This window comes from Ursus maritimus, unplaced genomic scaffold (assembly GCF_017311325.1).
Source record: "Ursus maritimus isolate PB19 unplaced genomic scaffold, ASM1731132v1 scaffold_21, whole genome shotgun sequence".
Lineage (NCBI taxonomy): Eukaryota > Metazoa > Chordata > Mammalia > Carnivora > Ursidae > Ursus > Ursus maritimus.
The window spans coordinates 5,505,961-5,521,891 of NW_024424564.1; the positions used below are offsets into that span (position 1 = coordinate 5,505,961).

General features: G+C 36.5%; 1 protein-coding gene across 4 annotated transcripts in view; it reads left to right on the top strand.

Moving 5' to 3' along the window:
* The first annotated feature begins 4,145 nt into the window (after window positions 1-4,145).
* The window catches only part of USP15 (ubiquitin specific peptidase 15), a 113,289-nt gene continuing 101,503 nt past the window's right edge, over window positions 4,146-15,931 (top strand). For all 4 annotated transcript variants that reach the window (XM_008684370.2, XM_040637210.1, XM_040637213.1 and 1 more), the window contains exon 1: window positions 4,146-4,378. In XM_008684370.2, the coding sequence (XP_008682592.2) occupies window positions 4,290-4,378 (89 nt within the window). In that variant the 5' untranslated portion in view covers window positions 4,146-4,289. The remainder of the gene's footprint in view (window positions 4,379-15,931) is intronic.

The following is a 15,931-nucleotide window of genomic DNA, read 5'->3' on the forward strand; positions in this document are numbered from 1 at the left end:
AATTCTGAGACTTCATTCCCATGTTAAAATGAAACTTTCCAGATCCCTTAGGGTAGAAGATATAATTTTGTTTGTTCTAATTTTTTTTTTAATTTAAATAACTTGGGGCATCTGAGTGGCACAGTCAGTTAAGTGTCCGGATCTTGGTTTCAGCTTAGGTCATGATCTCAGGGTCGTGATCTCAGGGTCCTGAGATCGTGCCCCACATCAATTTCTGATCAGTGCAGAGTCTGCTTAAGATTCTTTCTCTCTCTCTGCCCCTGCCCTCTGCTTGCTTTCTCTCTCTCAAATAAATAATCTTTAAAAAAAAAATCTTAAATAACTTTCATTGCAGCACACAGTTCATTAGAGTCCTCAAAACTTCTTGCTATCTTACCACAAGATTTGCTTCACCCATTTACAGTAGTTACATAGTCTAACCCTTGCAAGAATTTGAGTTTTATCCCTCAAAGAGTCTAACCACCCTATTTTATAATGAGGAAACTAATGGTCAGGGAGATTAAATGACTTGACCAGGGTTACCCAGCTAGTTAGTAGCACTGAGTCAAACTCAAAATCCAAGTATCCTGGCCCTTTGTACAAGACATGGTATTCATTTCACTACTTTTTCTGTTTGTCAGGACCTAACATTTGTCTGAAATAAGGAGCCTCTGTATTTTTTTTAAGTTTTAAAAACTGTATCATGGCACTTAACAAATTGTATTCATATCTTAAGTTTCAAAATATCATTAACAGATTAAACACTTTACTATATTCTGTTTTGGTGTTTTCACTACTCCCCCGCCTTTCCACTGACTTTAAGCTATTTAGAGAGCTAGTAATGGGAGAAGGGAATTATATAATTACAAAAAAGAAAAGAATGGTTTAGAGGGGTGAAATGGGGGGGGTTATCAGAGGGAATAGCTGTAGAGAAATAAGGTAGAAGGACAAAGTGAAATAGTGCTTACTGAAGATCAATGATAGTAAGAGTTGCAAAATAAAGACAGCAAGGTATCAATCATTGTTCTTTAAGGGATGTGCTCATTCTGGAAAATTTTTCCTTAGGCTCATGTAGCCAGCATCAAACAATATTGTGAGCTAGACAAAACTTGTCTTGGACTTCTCTGTATTTTCTTCCATTCAGCTTTTCAAAAAAAAAAACACAGTGTTTTTTCTTTTTCCTCTGGTCCATCCCAGGCTGCAAACTGGCTCTCATTTGACACCTCAGGTTTAAACCTTACTCTCTCCCAAAGTATTTACATTTGAAGTCCTATCTTTTAATTGGCGTGTTTAAGAACCTCTCTGAAAGGGATTATTTAAACATCAGTGAGTAGAGAGGGGAGTTATTTGAAGATTAAGGAACTCTTCCTAGAGAATCTCTAATTTCAAAACCGACTCTGCCTTTACGTAAGGTACACTTTGTTCATATCCAGCCTAATTTCTTAATTTCTCAGCATACTCTTTTCCCCTTCTCAAAGCCCTAGGTTAAAGTTTTAGTGGACAAGAAAAGTGTGAGAGAGTGTGAGAATATAATGATGATCGCCAAGCAAGCAGTACGTTCTTGCAAAGTTAACTAAGGGAAGCATCAAGACACTGATTCCATATAAGCAATGTTAAGTCCTGGCTTATATCCAATTATTTATGTGATGCAAGAGAAAGTTACATTTCTCATCAATTACTACCAATTCAGAAGGGAAGTGGACCTCGACCAATTCAATGTTTATGAACAATATCTCATTTCTCTTCATAATTGAAAGAAGCATGAGTAAAATAATCAGAATTTCCATAAATCAGTAAACTGGGGTCATTAGAAAGTTGACTGCTATAATTAAGATCAATTTCACAATATATGTAAATAAGCCATCATGCTGTACTCCCTAAACTTATACAGTAATGTATGTCAACTGTTTCTCAATAAAACTGGAGGAAAAAGATCATAAAGGTTGGTAGAAAAATTAAAACTTACCCAAACTTCTAGATTCCGGAGCTAGACTTCCTGGTTTCAAATTTGAGTTCTGTCAGTTGCCTCAATCCACCTATACAGAATAGGAATAATAATAATAATACCTACTTCATAGGGTTGCTATGAGGAGCAAGTTAATATTTTAAAGTGTTTAGAACTGGTCTTAGAACTCTATAAGTGCTTACTAAATACAATAATGTAACTGTGATTTCTTTTCTGTCTCTGAATTAGGTCTACAAAATGACTTCATGAATCTGATGTGTAATTCAAATTAACATTGAACTTACATATGTATGTCCAGTCATTGCCTTGAATGTGGTGCAAATGAAAGGTTATTTTACTTTGTTGCATGGATATAGGCTTCAACATTTCAAATGTGCATTTTCTTTGAAAGGAAACTGAAGAGCGAAGTGTGCATGAGGCATCACTTCTCAATTATGCTAAGTTTATAAAATGATAGCATGGTTTTGACTTCAAAGTCTGTGACAATTTTTTTAACAGCTTTATTGAGATATAATTTATATACTATACAATTCATCCTGTCACTGGTAAACAACATTAGCGTTCACTGATCGGCTTTTATGTCTCAGGCAATAAACACATATTGTTCCATTCAATCTTCATAAAAATCCTTTAAGGCAGGTATTAATATCCCTAATTTTATGATTAAACTAAAAGTTAAGTACTTTGCAGCTCGAGGTCGAGGTGAGGTTTTTAACTCCTGTTCGTATGGCTCCAATATTCTTCCCATATCATGCTACCTCTCCTTGGAAAATTACTTTGTTGTCTTTCAGTGGTTGGCTGGGAGGGGGGAAATGTGACCCTTTGATGGTACTCATGGTTAGAGAAACTAATTTTTTCAACCTGTCATAAGAAAAGCTAAATAATGTAAGAAATAGCAGTAACTGGAAGCTGCTTTCAGACTCTTACATCAAGGATGACATGACAGTGCAAAATAGTTTTATTATGAAGAAAATAAGCAACTATGATGCGGATACACACACATCATAATGCCAGTACACACTAATTTGGAAGGGCTCGTACTTCTTACTAGCATAATTGCATCCATCTTTATTGCATTCCCACCAAATGAGTTAGGGTAGACATTAAAAATGGGGAAGAGAGAGATCATGCAGAATTCTTATCCATCTTTTAGACTTTTCACATAATTTATATTATCCTAAAGTCAAATTTCCAGACCTCCTCATGCTGGAAATATTCAGTTTTGCCACAATTCATTTGAAACAAATATTTAGGTTGTTCTTGTATGTTGGGTAGCACGATGCTAGCCACCAGCAGTACAGGGATTTTAAAAAAGAAAGAAAAAACAAAGATGAACCCAGTGCAGCCCAGTTAATATTTCAGGTCAGGTTTTCAAAAGGAGTGTGCTCTAGTGGACAGATAGCACGCGGGATTTGGAACTTGGGTTATAAACTTACCTCTCCACCTACTGTGTGACCTTAGCATTTGATTTTTGAGACTCGATTTCCCCATTTGTAACATAATCGGCTACAGTAAAAGTTGGTATTACTAAATTTTAGGTATGCACACATGGGAAGATGTGGTTAATTAATGTTACTTTATAACATCGAGGATAAAGGTTTTCTCGCACGTTTCCTTCCCTTTTAGTACCTGGCATTATTTGATACATATTTCACACCGTGTTCACCGAGGAACTGGAACATGTTTTTCACTGCAGTTTAGCGTCTGGGTGTGCCTGGGGAGGCGTCACAAAGAGCCTATAAAAGGTTTCCACCTACAGCAGGAGTAGGAGGGCAGGAAGGAGCCCAAGAAGGGCATTGAGGCCAAGCGTTCGGTTTCCGATTGTTCTTTGTTTGGGCCAAAATTCACCGAGCTTAGCTTCTGCGACTAGCAACGAAAAGACTAGTGTCTCAGAGCTGTTAAAAATTTTCTGCCATATCTTAGCCGTCCCCACGCCCCCCGCCCCACCCCACCCACAAGCGTGAGTGAATGCGCAAATAAGGGTTTTCAGGCGCCTGTGAGAAAGAGGGAGGGGAAGGCAGAAGTCGAGGATGGACGGGGCGGTGGCACCGCTCTTGAGAGAGAGGACCGAGGGCCCCCACTCATAAGAGTTAAAACCTGGCTGCCCCGAGCCAGAGGAGGCCAAGGCGCGATGCTGGACAGGCGGGGGCCGATTGGGGGCAGCAGACCACGGCAGCATACTCAGTCCGCCCGCGGGACCAACTCTTGTCCCGAGGCGCCCCCCCCCCACGTCTCTTTTGGTTTCGACCTGCCGACTGGGAGGGGCCGCGGGACGCCATTCCCACAATGCTCTGGGGCGTGCCGCCGCCGTCGCTGCCGCCTCCGCTACCGCTAGTGGAAGAAGATGGCGGAAGGCGGAGCGGCGGATCTGGACATCCAGCGGTCTGACATCGCGACGCTGCTCAAAACCTCGCTCCGGAAAGGGGACACCTGGTGAGAGAAAGGGGTTGAGGTGGCCGCGGTTGCGGAAGGATGGTGGAGAACTGGGCGGGAACTGCGGGCTGGTGTCTTTCGCTAGTGACAGGTGCGGGCAGGTCCGGCGGCGGCCGCACTGGGCAGCAGGATTTTGGCTGCTCCCAAAATGTTGGGGCAAAGATTGGACCCGAGTTGAGGGCCAGGGTTCGTGGCCTGTCGGGGCGTGCTGAGAGGCTTCAGAGGAGCGGCGACGGCGACTCGCACAGTTCTTTCCGTCCTCCTTCCTTCTGTAGTGCCGCTCCCACCTCAGGCCTTCCCGAATGATAGGTTATAGTCGTTCGGCATGAGTCCCTCAATTTTTGACAGGTCCAGGTCCCGCGGCTTACCAAGATCTCACCCTCTTTCCTTCTCCAGTCATTTCCTTTCCCGGCACTGTCGGCATTTGAGTTCCTTGTTATTCTGCTTCTTGTATTCTTCCGGGAGGCAGGCTGCAGGATGTTTGCGGTTCGTACTACACAGGTGGCATGTGTCAGGGCGCCACTTAAGAGAAAGAAACCCTAGTTTCCAGTTCCTTGTCAAAAGGAGGGAGAGGAGTACGGAACCTTAGGCTAATGAGAAATACCACGTGGTCTTGTGCCTTAGTGGAGGCTTGATAGAAACCGGCAGCGTTTCTCTTAGAAGCGCAGCCCTTCTCCTGTTTGCGGGATAACGTAGGCCTGCAAAAACTAGATAAGTCCACTTGAGGCTTAAGTCACTTGCTAATATTCAGACTTATAAAATACCAAAGGATATACTTAAAACGCTGAAGGAAGTACGTGTAGATTTTAATACTTGTCGGCCATAGTAAGTGGTATTCAGAATAACTTAAATATGTGAATATGTAACATAAAGAGCAAGGGCTCTTTATTAGGAAGGGTACTGTGCTACTTTACTATAATAACAATTATTTTCATGTCCCATTGTCACCATAACAGTGGTATATAATTAACAGTGGTTTTTCCACGTACTTCTCTGTGACTTAGTGAAAGGAATATAAGATTTAGAATTAGTTAGGTCACCGTTTCACCACTTACTCTGCAGTATGACTTTGAGGAGAGTTAATTTAAATCATTGTACCTCAATGTCTTCATCTATGAAATGGACAATAATAATTTCATTGTTGGGAATTTATCTTGATCCAATGAGATATTCCAAAATATTACCTGTTTATGAGATAACATTAAATTTTAGTTACTTCTTGTCACTGCCATTTACTTCTGATAAAATGCTGTAGTATTAGGACATTTTCAAGTAAGTAGATGGCAGTCTTGGGTCTTGAATTTTAGTATTTTGATCTAAGTCTTGGTACTTTTTTCCAACTTTGTTAGACTACATAGATTCTGTGTTTATAGGATAAAAATCCCTAAGGGTGTAAGCATAGACTTGTTGCAGTACAACAGAAAATATGATCTTTAGGTGATTTAATAATCATTATTGTTCGTGTAAGTGTGAGATGCTCATTCCTGTGTGGAAATTAGATATTTCCTAGGACACATGTTTACCTTGGTCTGTGGATTATTAAAGATAAATTAATCCTCACTTCCTATTATTTGTTAAAGAACACTTAAAGATTCTTAATTGACCTAGCCTATTACCACCTCATAAAAAGATAAATGTGGATTTCCATAAAGTAGGAATCTATAAGTTTAAATATGGCTATTATTCAGATGGATGTTCTTTTTAATGTTGTGTGTTTTTGTTATTCTGAGTAATTGGTGGTGTTGACACTATGGGATGATAGGAACAGTATGTGTATTGTGGGCATTAAAGTTTAAGTTTGACATTTTTCAAATAAAAGTATTTTTGCTTTTTCACCAAGCTGTTATTAAATTGTTTTAAAGATCTGTTTTAAAGAATACAGGAAGTCCATAAATTTGAATCTTCTCAGTGCTTTCATTTTAAAGAAAAGGAAACTGAAGCCCAGATATTTAGATAACAGCAAAATGTGGGAAATTTTTTTTTAAGATATATTTATTTCAGAAGGGTCAGGGAGGAGCAGTGGGAGAGAGAGAGAGTCTTTTTTTAAGCAGGCTTCCTGCTGAGTGGGGAGCCTGACGATGGGCTCAATCTCAGGACCCTGAAGGACCCTGAGATCACAACCTGAGCTGAAAGCTAGAGTCAGATGCTTAACGAACTGTGCCACTCAGGTGCTCCAGAATGTGAAAATATTTGTACTTGATTGATTACCCCTTTAGTTAAAGGGAAAAAAATGCAGGAGCAGGATGGTACTGCGGATTTGCAAAAACCAGTTTGGTTTATATGTAAGCCAGTTAATTTGCAATTAGGTGAAATTTGTCAAAAAACGGAAATAGTTTAGAGCAAAAGTTTGATTCAAAGTTTTAAGGAGAATAATAAGTACACATTTCATTATGCATGATTACAGAATTGGTAAAGATTTAATAATTTAGTTGTTACTTGTGCTCATGTTTTTGGAACTCATTAAAACTTGTTTTAACTTGTTAAAAAGTTATTTCTCTTTTTAAAAGATGTTTAGGTTAGTCATTTATGGTTATTTGCGCAAATCCAGTCTGCTGTTTTGTAGCTGAAATGGGCCATATGCAGATGAAACATTATTTTGGTATGTGTGTGTAACCATCGTGAAAAAGACTGACGACTATTGAGAAAAAATGGAAGGTTTACCATAAGTTTATTCTTGAAAGTTTAATACTGATTTTTGATGTTAGGGTCAAGTGCCTTAAAATGAATAATGAAAATGAAACTTAATTTCATTAAGTAGTTTGTAAGCACTTTTTGGGTAAGTATTGTTTCATAGTACTGTGGTAGATAACAAACACTTAGGCAAGGTTTGATTCTGCTTGAAAACTAGAGTTTCTGTTTATTTGTAAATTAGCGGATGGTTTTTATCTGCAGATTGAGTTTCTAGAGATGAAAATAAGTACACGAGTCTGAGATGAGGAGGAACAAACTTTATGATATGCTTAATACTAGACTTTATGGTGACAAGTCCAAACTGATGCAGGAGAGTTATACCTCTTAAAAAGGTGAGGTATGGAAGTGACACTGATCTGCATTAGAAGGAATAAAGTAGTCTCATAAAGCTGTTTCTTAATCTGTATTTTAGCTCAAAGGAGGTATTCAGAAATCCTTGAACAAGGGGCGCCTGGGTGGCACAGCGGTTAAAGCGTCTGCCTTCGGCTCAGGGCGTGATCCCGGCGTTCCGGGATCGAGCCCCACATCAGGCTCCTCCGCTATGAGCCTGCTTCTTCCTCTCCCACTCCCCCTGCTTGTGTTCCCTCTCTCGCTGGCTGTCTCTATCTCTGTCAAATAAATAAATAAAATCTTTAAAAAAAAAAAAAAAGAAATCCTTGAACAAGATTGTTTGAATTTAGTAACTATAGGAATAAAGATAAAGGAACTAGAACTTGTTTAACTTAGATTGAATGAAAGATAACTTAATCTTCAGATACTGGGTGGTTTCTCTTGATGAGACAAAAGCAAAATTTTTTTTTAAGTACGTTACATGTTAAGTATATTAGGGATAGAGGAACCTATTTAAAGGGGATGGGTAATTAAATAAATGAGTTACAAAGACAAGTTGTGGGTTATGGAATACTCTCTTTGGAGATATAAGTAAACAGATAACTATAAATCACCAAAATCCCTGCTTTATTATCCGATTTTTATTAAATGTTATTCTACCAGTCATTTTCACTAATTTTTATGTGTGATGTTTTAAATTTTTATGTATGTTCAATGGTAATGCATAGCTAACTTTACAAATTAAATTTTGTGTGTCATTTTGCATAAGCCCTAATAACTTTAATAGGTTTAAGGTATTTCAGAGAGTAACTTTAATTTGTATTTAGAGTCATTTCAAATGTATATGGTATTTTTGTTTCAACAAATAGGCAAGGAATAGTCCATCAGATCATTGAGGTTTTCGGATTAGAAGACATTGGTTTAGTTTTAGGGCTTTCCTTCAGTTCCTCCTCTTAGAAATCTTTCAGGTTTTATTTTATATGGTCTCTTATGTTTGTGCAACTTTGATTAACACTAACAGAAAATAAGCTTATAATGACAAATCAGTTCATAATGTAAAGGGACACTATTAATGTAAACTCCAAATTATTTAGTATATACTTGTTAAAGAAGTTTTTATATTACTTTACTATAAATATTAATTTTTAGTTGTGCCAAAGTGTTAACCACTAAATTAGGGTATATGTTACATCATTTACAGGAAATGAGACCAGAAAGCAAAACGTTTTTTTTTAGTGTTGGTAAATTGGTGAAAATAAGAACAGAAATAGTGATGTTATTAAAGAGTATTTTTCACATTTTAGTTGCTTAAAATCTAGAAAGGCAATTTTTCCTAATTTAAGCCTTATTATAAGTTTAAATCACTTCTAAGTTGTTAGTGAATCTGAAATTAATGTATCTTATTTGCCAGGAAGATCCAGAGTTTTTAGTCTGTGATTTCATTTTAGTGACATTCAGGCTTTATGTTTTTTTCTAAATCATATCATTTACCCATTAGCACATATAAGGTATTAAATAAATGTTCTTTTTACAAAATAGTTTTGTAACAAATATTAATCTTGCTCAAACATACATATAATAAGGAAAACTTAGCTTGTCAGGCCATGATGTGTAGTATTATATTTGAAAACACTATGTCCTAGGTACTGTTTTAAGTACTTACATATGTTAACTTATTTACTCATCACTACAATTCTAGGGCACTAGAATGTGAATGTGCTGTAACTCACATTTGACAGAAAAGGAATCCTAGGCTCAAGTGTTCACACAGGAATAAATCTGGGATTTGAACCCAAGTAGTCTGGGGCTTTAATTCAGGCCCAAAAATCACTGTACTACACTGCCTCTTATATTGAAGATGAATTTTAAAATGTAGTTCCACTTCAAAAGGAAAAAAACGTACTTTTCTTTTTAAATGGAATCTATTTTATATTTAGTAGCAGAATTCTACCATTTTATTGCGTACTTGTGTTTTATGACTATTCAGTTTAGCTATGATAGAGTATATAGAAAATCTTAACGTCTTGCTTCTGGAAATCTAAATTTAATTACATTTAAAGGTTAATAGGTAATTAGCTCAATATGTAGAATAAATGTTATTTTGATCTAAAAGTTCATGTAAACAAAAGAAAATGGGATGACTTATTGTTGAAATTTTGAATTTCAATTGTTTATCAGTAATTACAAACTTTCTTTAGAGGTTATTTGTCTCCTTCTTATATAGTTTTACAGAACTAACACATCAGGCTGATAGTAAGAGCTCGTAGGATATTTTGTTTTAGTACTTTGCCTGCATTTTAAAATCTTGGTTTACAGAAAACCACAAATATATGACGATCTCTTTTTGGACTATGAATCTATAGGAACAACCTAGCCCAAAAATGAAAATATGAATGTCTGGTATTCTGTGTTCCATGTTTAGTAACTGATTTTTTTTTTTCTCAGAAACAACTCTTTCAGTGGATTTTCAAAGTCAAAAGACTTTTGAATTAAGACAGTGAAAGGTACATAACAGTATTGGCACCTCTTTAACATCTTCCTGAAAACTAACAGTTGAAGTAGCAACTGCAAATAGATCAGTTTTGCCGTCTTTGTCTTGAGATGTATCCATTGTATTACATGAGTTTAGAGTGATTTTTCTATTCCTCACTTTGAGAATTACTTTATTAATAAGCCATAATAAGTAAGCCATAATTATTGATAAAAGTGAATTGAAACCATCAGGCATATTGACAAGGAGATAAGGGGAAGGTTAAGAACAACTAATGAAGGTGTTTACATGCATCATCTAAAATCATTAAGGATCCTTTAAAAATACTTATATTCCTTTCTTATAGGTAAGGAATCTGAACTCAGAGAAATCAGTTGATTTGCATGTGGTTTGCAGGTGATGATAATACCACCAATAGTGAACATTAATTGAATGCTTACTCTGTGTTCTAAATGCTTTATACTTATGCAGCTTTTAAAGTAAGTGCTCTTATTTACCTCATTTTACAGATGTTTGATGAGTTCAGAGCTAATTTAAATACCTGGTTTAAAATGATTTTAAATACTAGATATTATCAGTATCTCCTTAGTATTAGAAATGTTTTTCGGACACCTGGGTGCGGCAGTCGGTTAAGCATCCAGCTTTTGATTTCAGCTCAGGTCATGATCTTAGGGTGGTGAGATGGAGCTCTGAGTCAGGGTCCGCACTCAGCACAGTCTGCTTGTCCCTCTCCCTCCCACTTGTTCTCTCTCTCTCCATCAGATACATAAATAAAAATCTTTTTTAAAAATGTTCTTATGTTGTCACTACTCAAATATAATGCAAACAGGATTTCATTAGATTATTTTTCTTTCTTGGTTCTATATAGAATTATTTAGCAGTTACTAAAACAATTGTTTTTCTTCCTTGACTCAGTTCACTTTGTGTGTTTTATTTTCATTTCCTCAGTTTCCACTGTAATTCATACTCTCTATCTTATATTTTTTCCCTTGAAGACATTTCTCCATACTCTTTTTCCATCTGTTCTTTAAACAAGGAAATGTAGTTCCTTTCAGTTTTATCATCCAGTTTATACAGAAGTCACTACTAAAGAAACCTGGAATAAGACTGGTAGTAAGAGACCTCAGTTTTTTTTTTTTTTTTAAAGATTTTATTTATTTATCCGACAGAGATAGAGACAGCCAGCGAGAGAGGAAACACAAGCAGGGGGAGTGGGAGAGGAAGAAGCAGGCTCCCAGTGGAGGAGCCTGATGTGGGGCTCGATCCCACAACGCCAGGATCACGCCCTGAGCCGAAGGCAGACGCTTAACCGCTGTGCCACCCAGGCGCCCCTCAGTTTTGGATACAGATTAAAATGACATCTCTGAAGGAATAATCAAGAAATGCTCCTCAAAAAGAAGTAAAGAAGGTCAGATGGTAATACGAGGCAGTAGACCTCTGTAGAGGGGCGCCTGGGTGGCTCAGTCAGTTAAGCGTCTTGTCTTCAGCTCAGGTCATGATCCCAGGGCCCTGGGATGGAGCCCTGCATCAGGCTCCCTGCTCAGCGGGAAGCCTGCTTCTTGCACTCCCCCTGCTTGTGTTCCCTCTCTCACTATCTCTCTCTCTGTCAAATAAATAAAATCTTAGAAAGAAAGAAAGAAAGAAAGAAAGAAAGAAAGAAAGAAAGAAAGAAAGAAAGAAAAGAAAACCTCTGAAGAATTAACCTGTATTTGGTTATACCTGCAACACTTTTACTGCTTCCATCAGTAGGATTCTGCATTGTTTCCTTATAGACCTCCCTCACAAAAGGAGGGTAATGACTACTTTTTCTTCTTCATGAGGAGGAGAGCTAGCTGTCTCTTCTCTCCTTTCAGCTTTGAGAAGAGTCAGATATTAGCGTACTAATTCCTTACTGTTAAAAAAAATCATGTAGCAGAAGTAGCCATAGAAAGGACTTCCTTTGTGAAAGAAGTCAAAGAGTGGCTTTGAGGCCGGGCTATTCTAAGTTTTAGAGAGCCAGTTAAATCAAAATCTGGAGCACTAGAGACAGAATTAATTACTTGAGTGAAAAGATCATAAAGTTCATTGAGTAAAATTTTACACAAAAAAATTAAGAATGATTAGGGTGAAATGATCATGGTAAAAGAGACCTTATAATTTGGGTTACTTTATGTTGTTTAACAGTATGTTTTAACAGCTTGACAGAGTTTAACAATTTAATCAAGAGATTTATCTTTGATATAGATAGAAAATTTATATTCACAAATTTGAATGGGTAGAAACTTAATTCTCTGGAGAGGTATAGTTAAGTAGTTACATGTACCATATAGTTATGGTGATGGTTACAAAAATTATTACATGTTAAGAGCTTTACACATATATGAAATAAGTGATAATATTCTCATTTTGCAGATATGAAAACTGAGGTATAGTGTTACACGTACAATAGTCACACACTTGGGTCAGTGATAGAGCAGAGATTCTAACCTAGGCAGTCAACTCTAAAGCCTGTGTTTTAAACTGTATTACTTGCCTGTGAGTGACAGAGCCATACCCATATTATGGAAACAACTTTTTGAAAGATGAATACTTTGGCATCTTAAAAATAGCATTTTCATCTGTTATCCATGTGAGAAGGCTGTAGGATTTTTCTGGGGCTCTCTCCTTGGTTTAGCATTCTCATCTTAGTAGTCTTATTTCTAATTAATATAGCTGTGCTTTGATACTGATGGTAGTTCCTATTTCTTGAAAATTATGTACTAATTTCTGCCTCATCAGGCATTACACATCATTATTATTTCAAATATATTTTACTAATTCCTGGCCTTGTCTTACTTCAAAACCTAGCTCAACACCAATCTCTGGGGGTGCCTGGGTGGCTCAGTTGGTTAAGTGTCGCCTTCGGCTCAGGTCATGATCCCAGGGTCCTGGGCTTGAACCCTGCATCAGACTCCCTGCTCAGTAGGAAGTCTGCTTCTTCCTCTCCCACTGTCCCTGTTCTCTCTCTTTCTCTCTCTCTCATTCTCATGTGCACTCACTCTCTCTTTCTAATAAATAAATAAAAATCTTAAAAACACACCAATCTCTGTAAAATCATCCCTAATAATCTCATCCAGATATATGTCCTTCCACTCTTAAAAAAAAAAAAACAGCTTTATTGTGATATAATTCACATATTGTACAATTTTCCCACTTAAAATATATCGTTTGCTGGGTTTCGGTATACTCACGGAATTGTGCAACCATTACTTTAATCAGTATTGGAATATTTTTTATCACACCCCAATCCTCCATACCTATTAGCAGTACCCTGCTTCCCCCAATTTCTCCTCAGATACCCCTGCTCTAGGCAGCCACTAATCTACTTTTTGTTCTATAGATTTGGCAACTTTGGATATTTCATGTAAATGGAATCATATATGTGATTTTTGTGTCTGACTTCTTTCATGAAGTATTATTACTTCTTACTGAATAATGTTCCATTGTATAATGTACCACATTGAATTCGTCCCTTCATCAGTTGATGGACATTTGGGTTGTTCACATTTTAGCCCTTATGAATAATCTTGCTATGAACAATTCATGTGCAATTTTTTGTATAGACATAACTATCTTTAGTATATACCTAGGAGTGGAATTCGTGGGTGTCTGTGTTTAATTTTTTAGGGAACTGATAGGCTCTTTTCCAAGGGCGGTGTAGCATTTTACATTGCCATCAACAGTGTATGAGGGTTCCAATTTTTCCACATCCTTGACTGCGCTTGTTAATGTCTTTTTTGATTACAGCCCATCTTAGCAGATGTAAAGCGGTATCTCATGGTAGTTTTGATTTGCATTTTCCTAATGGCTAATGATGTTGCACAGCTTTTTCATATGTGCATATTGGCCATTTGTATACCTTCTTTGGCAAAATGTTTGCCTAGATCCTTTGCCCATTTTTAAATTAGATTATTTGTCTTTGTATTATTCAGTTTTAAAAGAGTTTTTGTATTCTAGATACAAATCCCTTTTTAGAGAGATGATTTGCAAAATTTTCTCCCGTTCTATGGGTTTTCTTTTCACTTTCACAATCTTACTTGGCCTCCTTCCTGGGTTCCTTTTTTGTCTTAGTTTAGATGTAAAAAGAGGTCATAAAAATTAGTTCTTGCTAACTGATGAATTTAATGTGCAAAGTAGAAAATAGGTTGGAAATGCTCGAAATTTAAAATGAAGATATAAAGAGATTAATCAAGCCATTGTTTTATTTGAAAGAACTACATAGCTTTCAGTTAAGTTTTACTGAAACAGTGAAATCCTGAGTTATAGTTTGGTACCTTTTTAAAAAGCCTGTGAATTATCTGGCTTATAATGATTTAAAATGCTAGAAATTATTGATATCTCCTCTAGTATTGAAAAAAAATGGTTTTATGCTCTTGTTATGTAAATGTAATTTAAATAGTATATCATTAAATTAGATAATTAATCTTAGAGTGAATTTACATCGCAAGTTGTTTATTCCACTAATTCTGCATAAGATAGTTATACATGTTTTTCTGAAATTGTGTGCTACATTGGATTAGGCTGAAGTATTTGTGTATTTTCTTAGTTGTAGAAAAATGTTTTATATCTATTTTGCAGAGAAAAAGGTAGGATTTTAAGAAATAAATGATGTTATGTTATATATCAGTATTAGGAAATTAAGCAGGAATTGCATATCTAAATGTTGTAAGTATAAATGTACTAATCAAAAAAGAAAAGAACTATGTGTTCATTAGCTCTGTGATTTCTTAAATGCAGCTGCTGAGATTTCCCCATTTCCCTATACTGCTTTCAAACTTCTTTATGTCTAGGGCTGCTTCTCATTTATTGGCCCCTATATATCTTTCCTTAAATTTGCTTCTAGCATGAATAAAAATAGTATAAACTTTTAGAACTCTCCTATCTTTACCCCACCACCACCAAAAAAAAAAAAAAGGAAAAAAAATTTGGCCTTTTTAATTTTTAACGTAGCTTTTCAGCATTTGAGAGCTGTCTTAAAATTGACTCAGATTTCTGTGGGGTCCTAAAATTGACCCATCTTCTCTGGAGTCATTGAAAACTATTCTGTCCAGACCACAATACAAATTGTGTTTCTTGATGCCTTCAGGATATTTAGCACCATGTAATTTAGACCTTTTTGAAGTGCTCATAGTTTTTTGTGAGTTTTTGATTTACTAAACATTTGATTTGTATTTTGATCCTCCCAGTAATCCTGTGAGGTATTCCCAGTGGTCTTCATGAAATGTAAATCAGATCATCTCTCTTCCCTGCTAAAAATGTTACAGTGGCTTTCCATTACACTCAGGATAAAATCCTTACCATTACCTTAAAGGCATTGTATAGTCTCGGTCCTGTCTACCTCTCTAGCCTTATGTAGCATTTTTTATCCCCTTGTCATAAACTCCAATATCATTTAGTCAGTTCCTCCAACATACCAACCTCCCAAAGTTCTGGTTCTAGCACATGCTATTCCTTCAGTCTAGATAGCTTTTTTCTTCTTTTTCCTGAAACAACTCCTGTTTATATGCTAAAATGTTATTCTTCCAAAGCTGCTTTCCTTTATTCCGAATAGGGACCCCTTTATTATCCTTTCATAATTTCCTGTACTTTCCCTTCACAGCACTTACCACAATATTTTACTACATATATTAATTACTTAACATCTCTCTCCTACACTGGACTCTGAATTCCATGAACACAGGGACCTTGGCTATTTTGCTAGCCATCTATTCATATGGAATAGTAGATCTTAAATATTTATTGAATGAATGAATGAATTACCATTTCTAAGATGAACAAGCTAAAGGTTTTAGCACTAACTTCTCTAAAAACCTCACAGCAAGTAAAGTTAGAGGATTTGGGGGGAAAGAAGAAAAGAAAGTGAATTTGGGCCTCGTACTTTTTTTTTTTTTTTAGTATAGTTGACAACGCTATACATTATGCTGTTATACATTATGTTTACCACAAGTGTAGGTACTGTCAGCATAAACACTATTGCGATATCATTGACCATATTCCCTATGCTGTGCCTTTTATTCTCATGA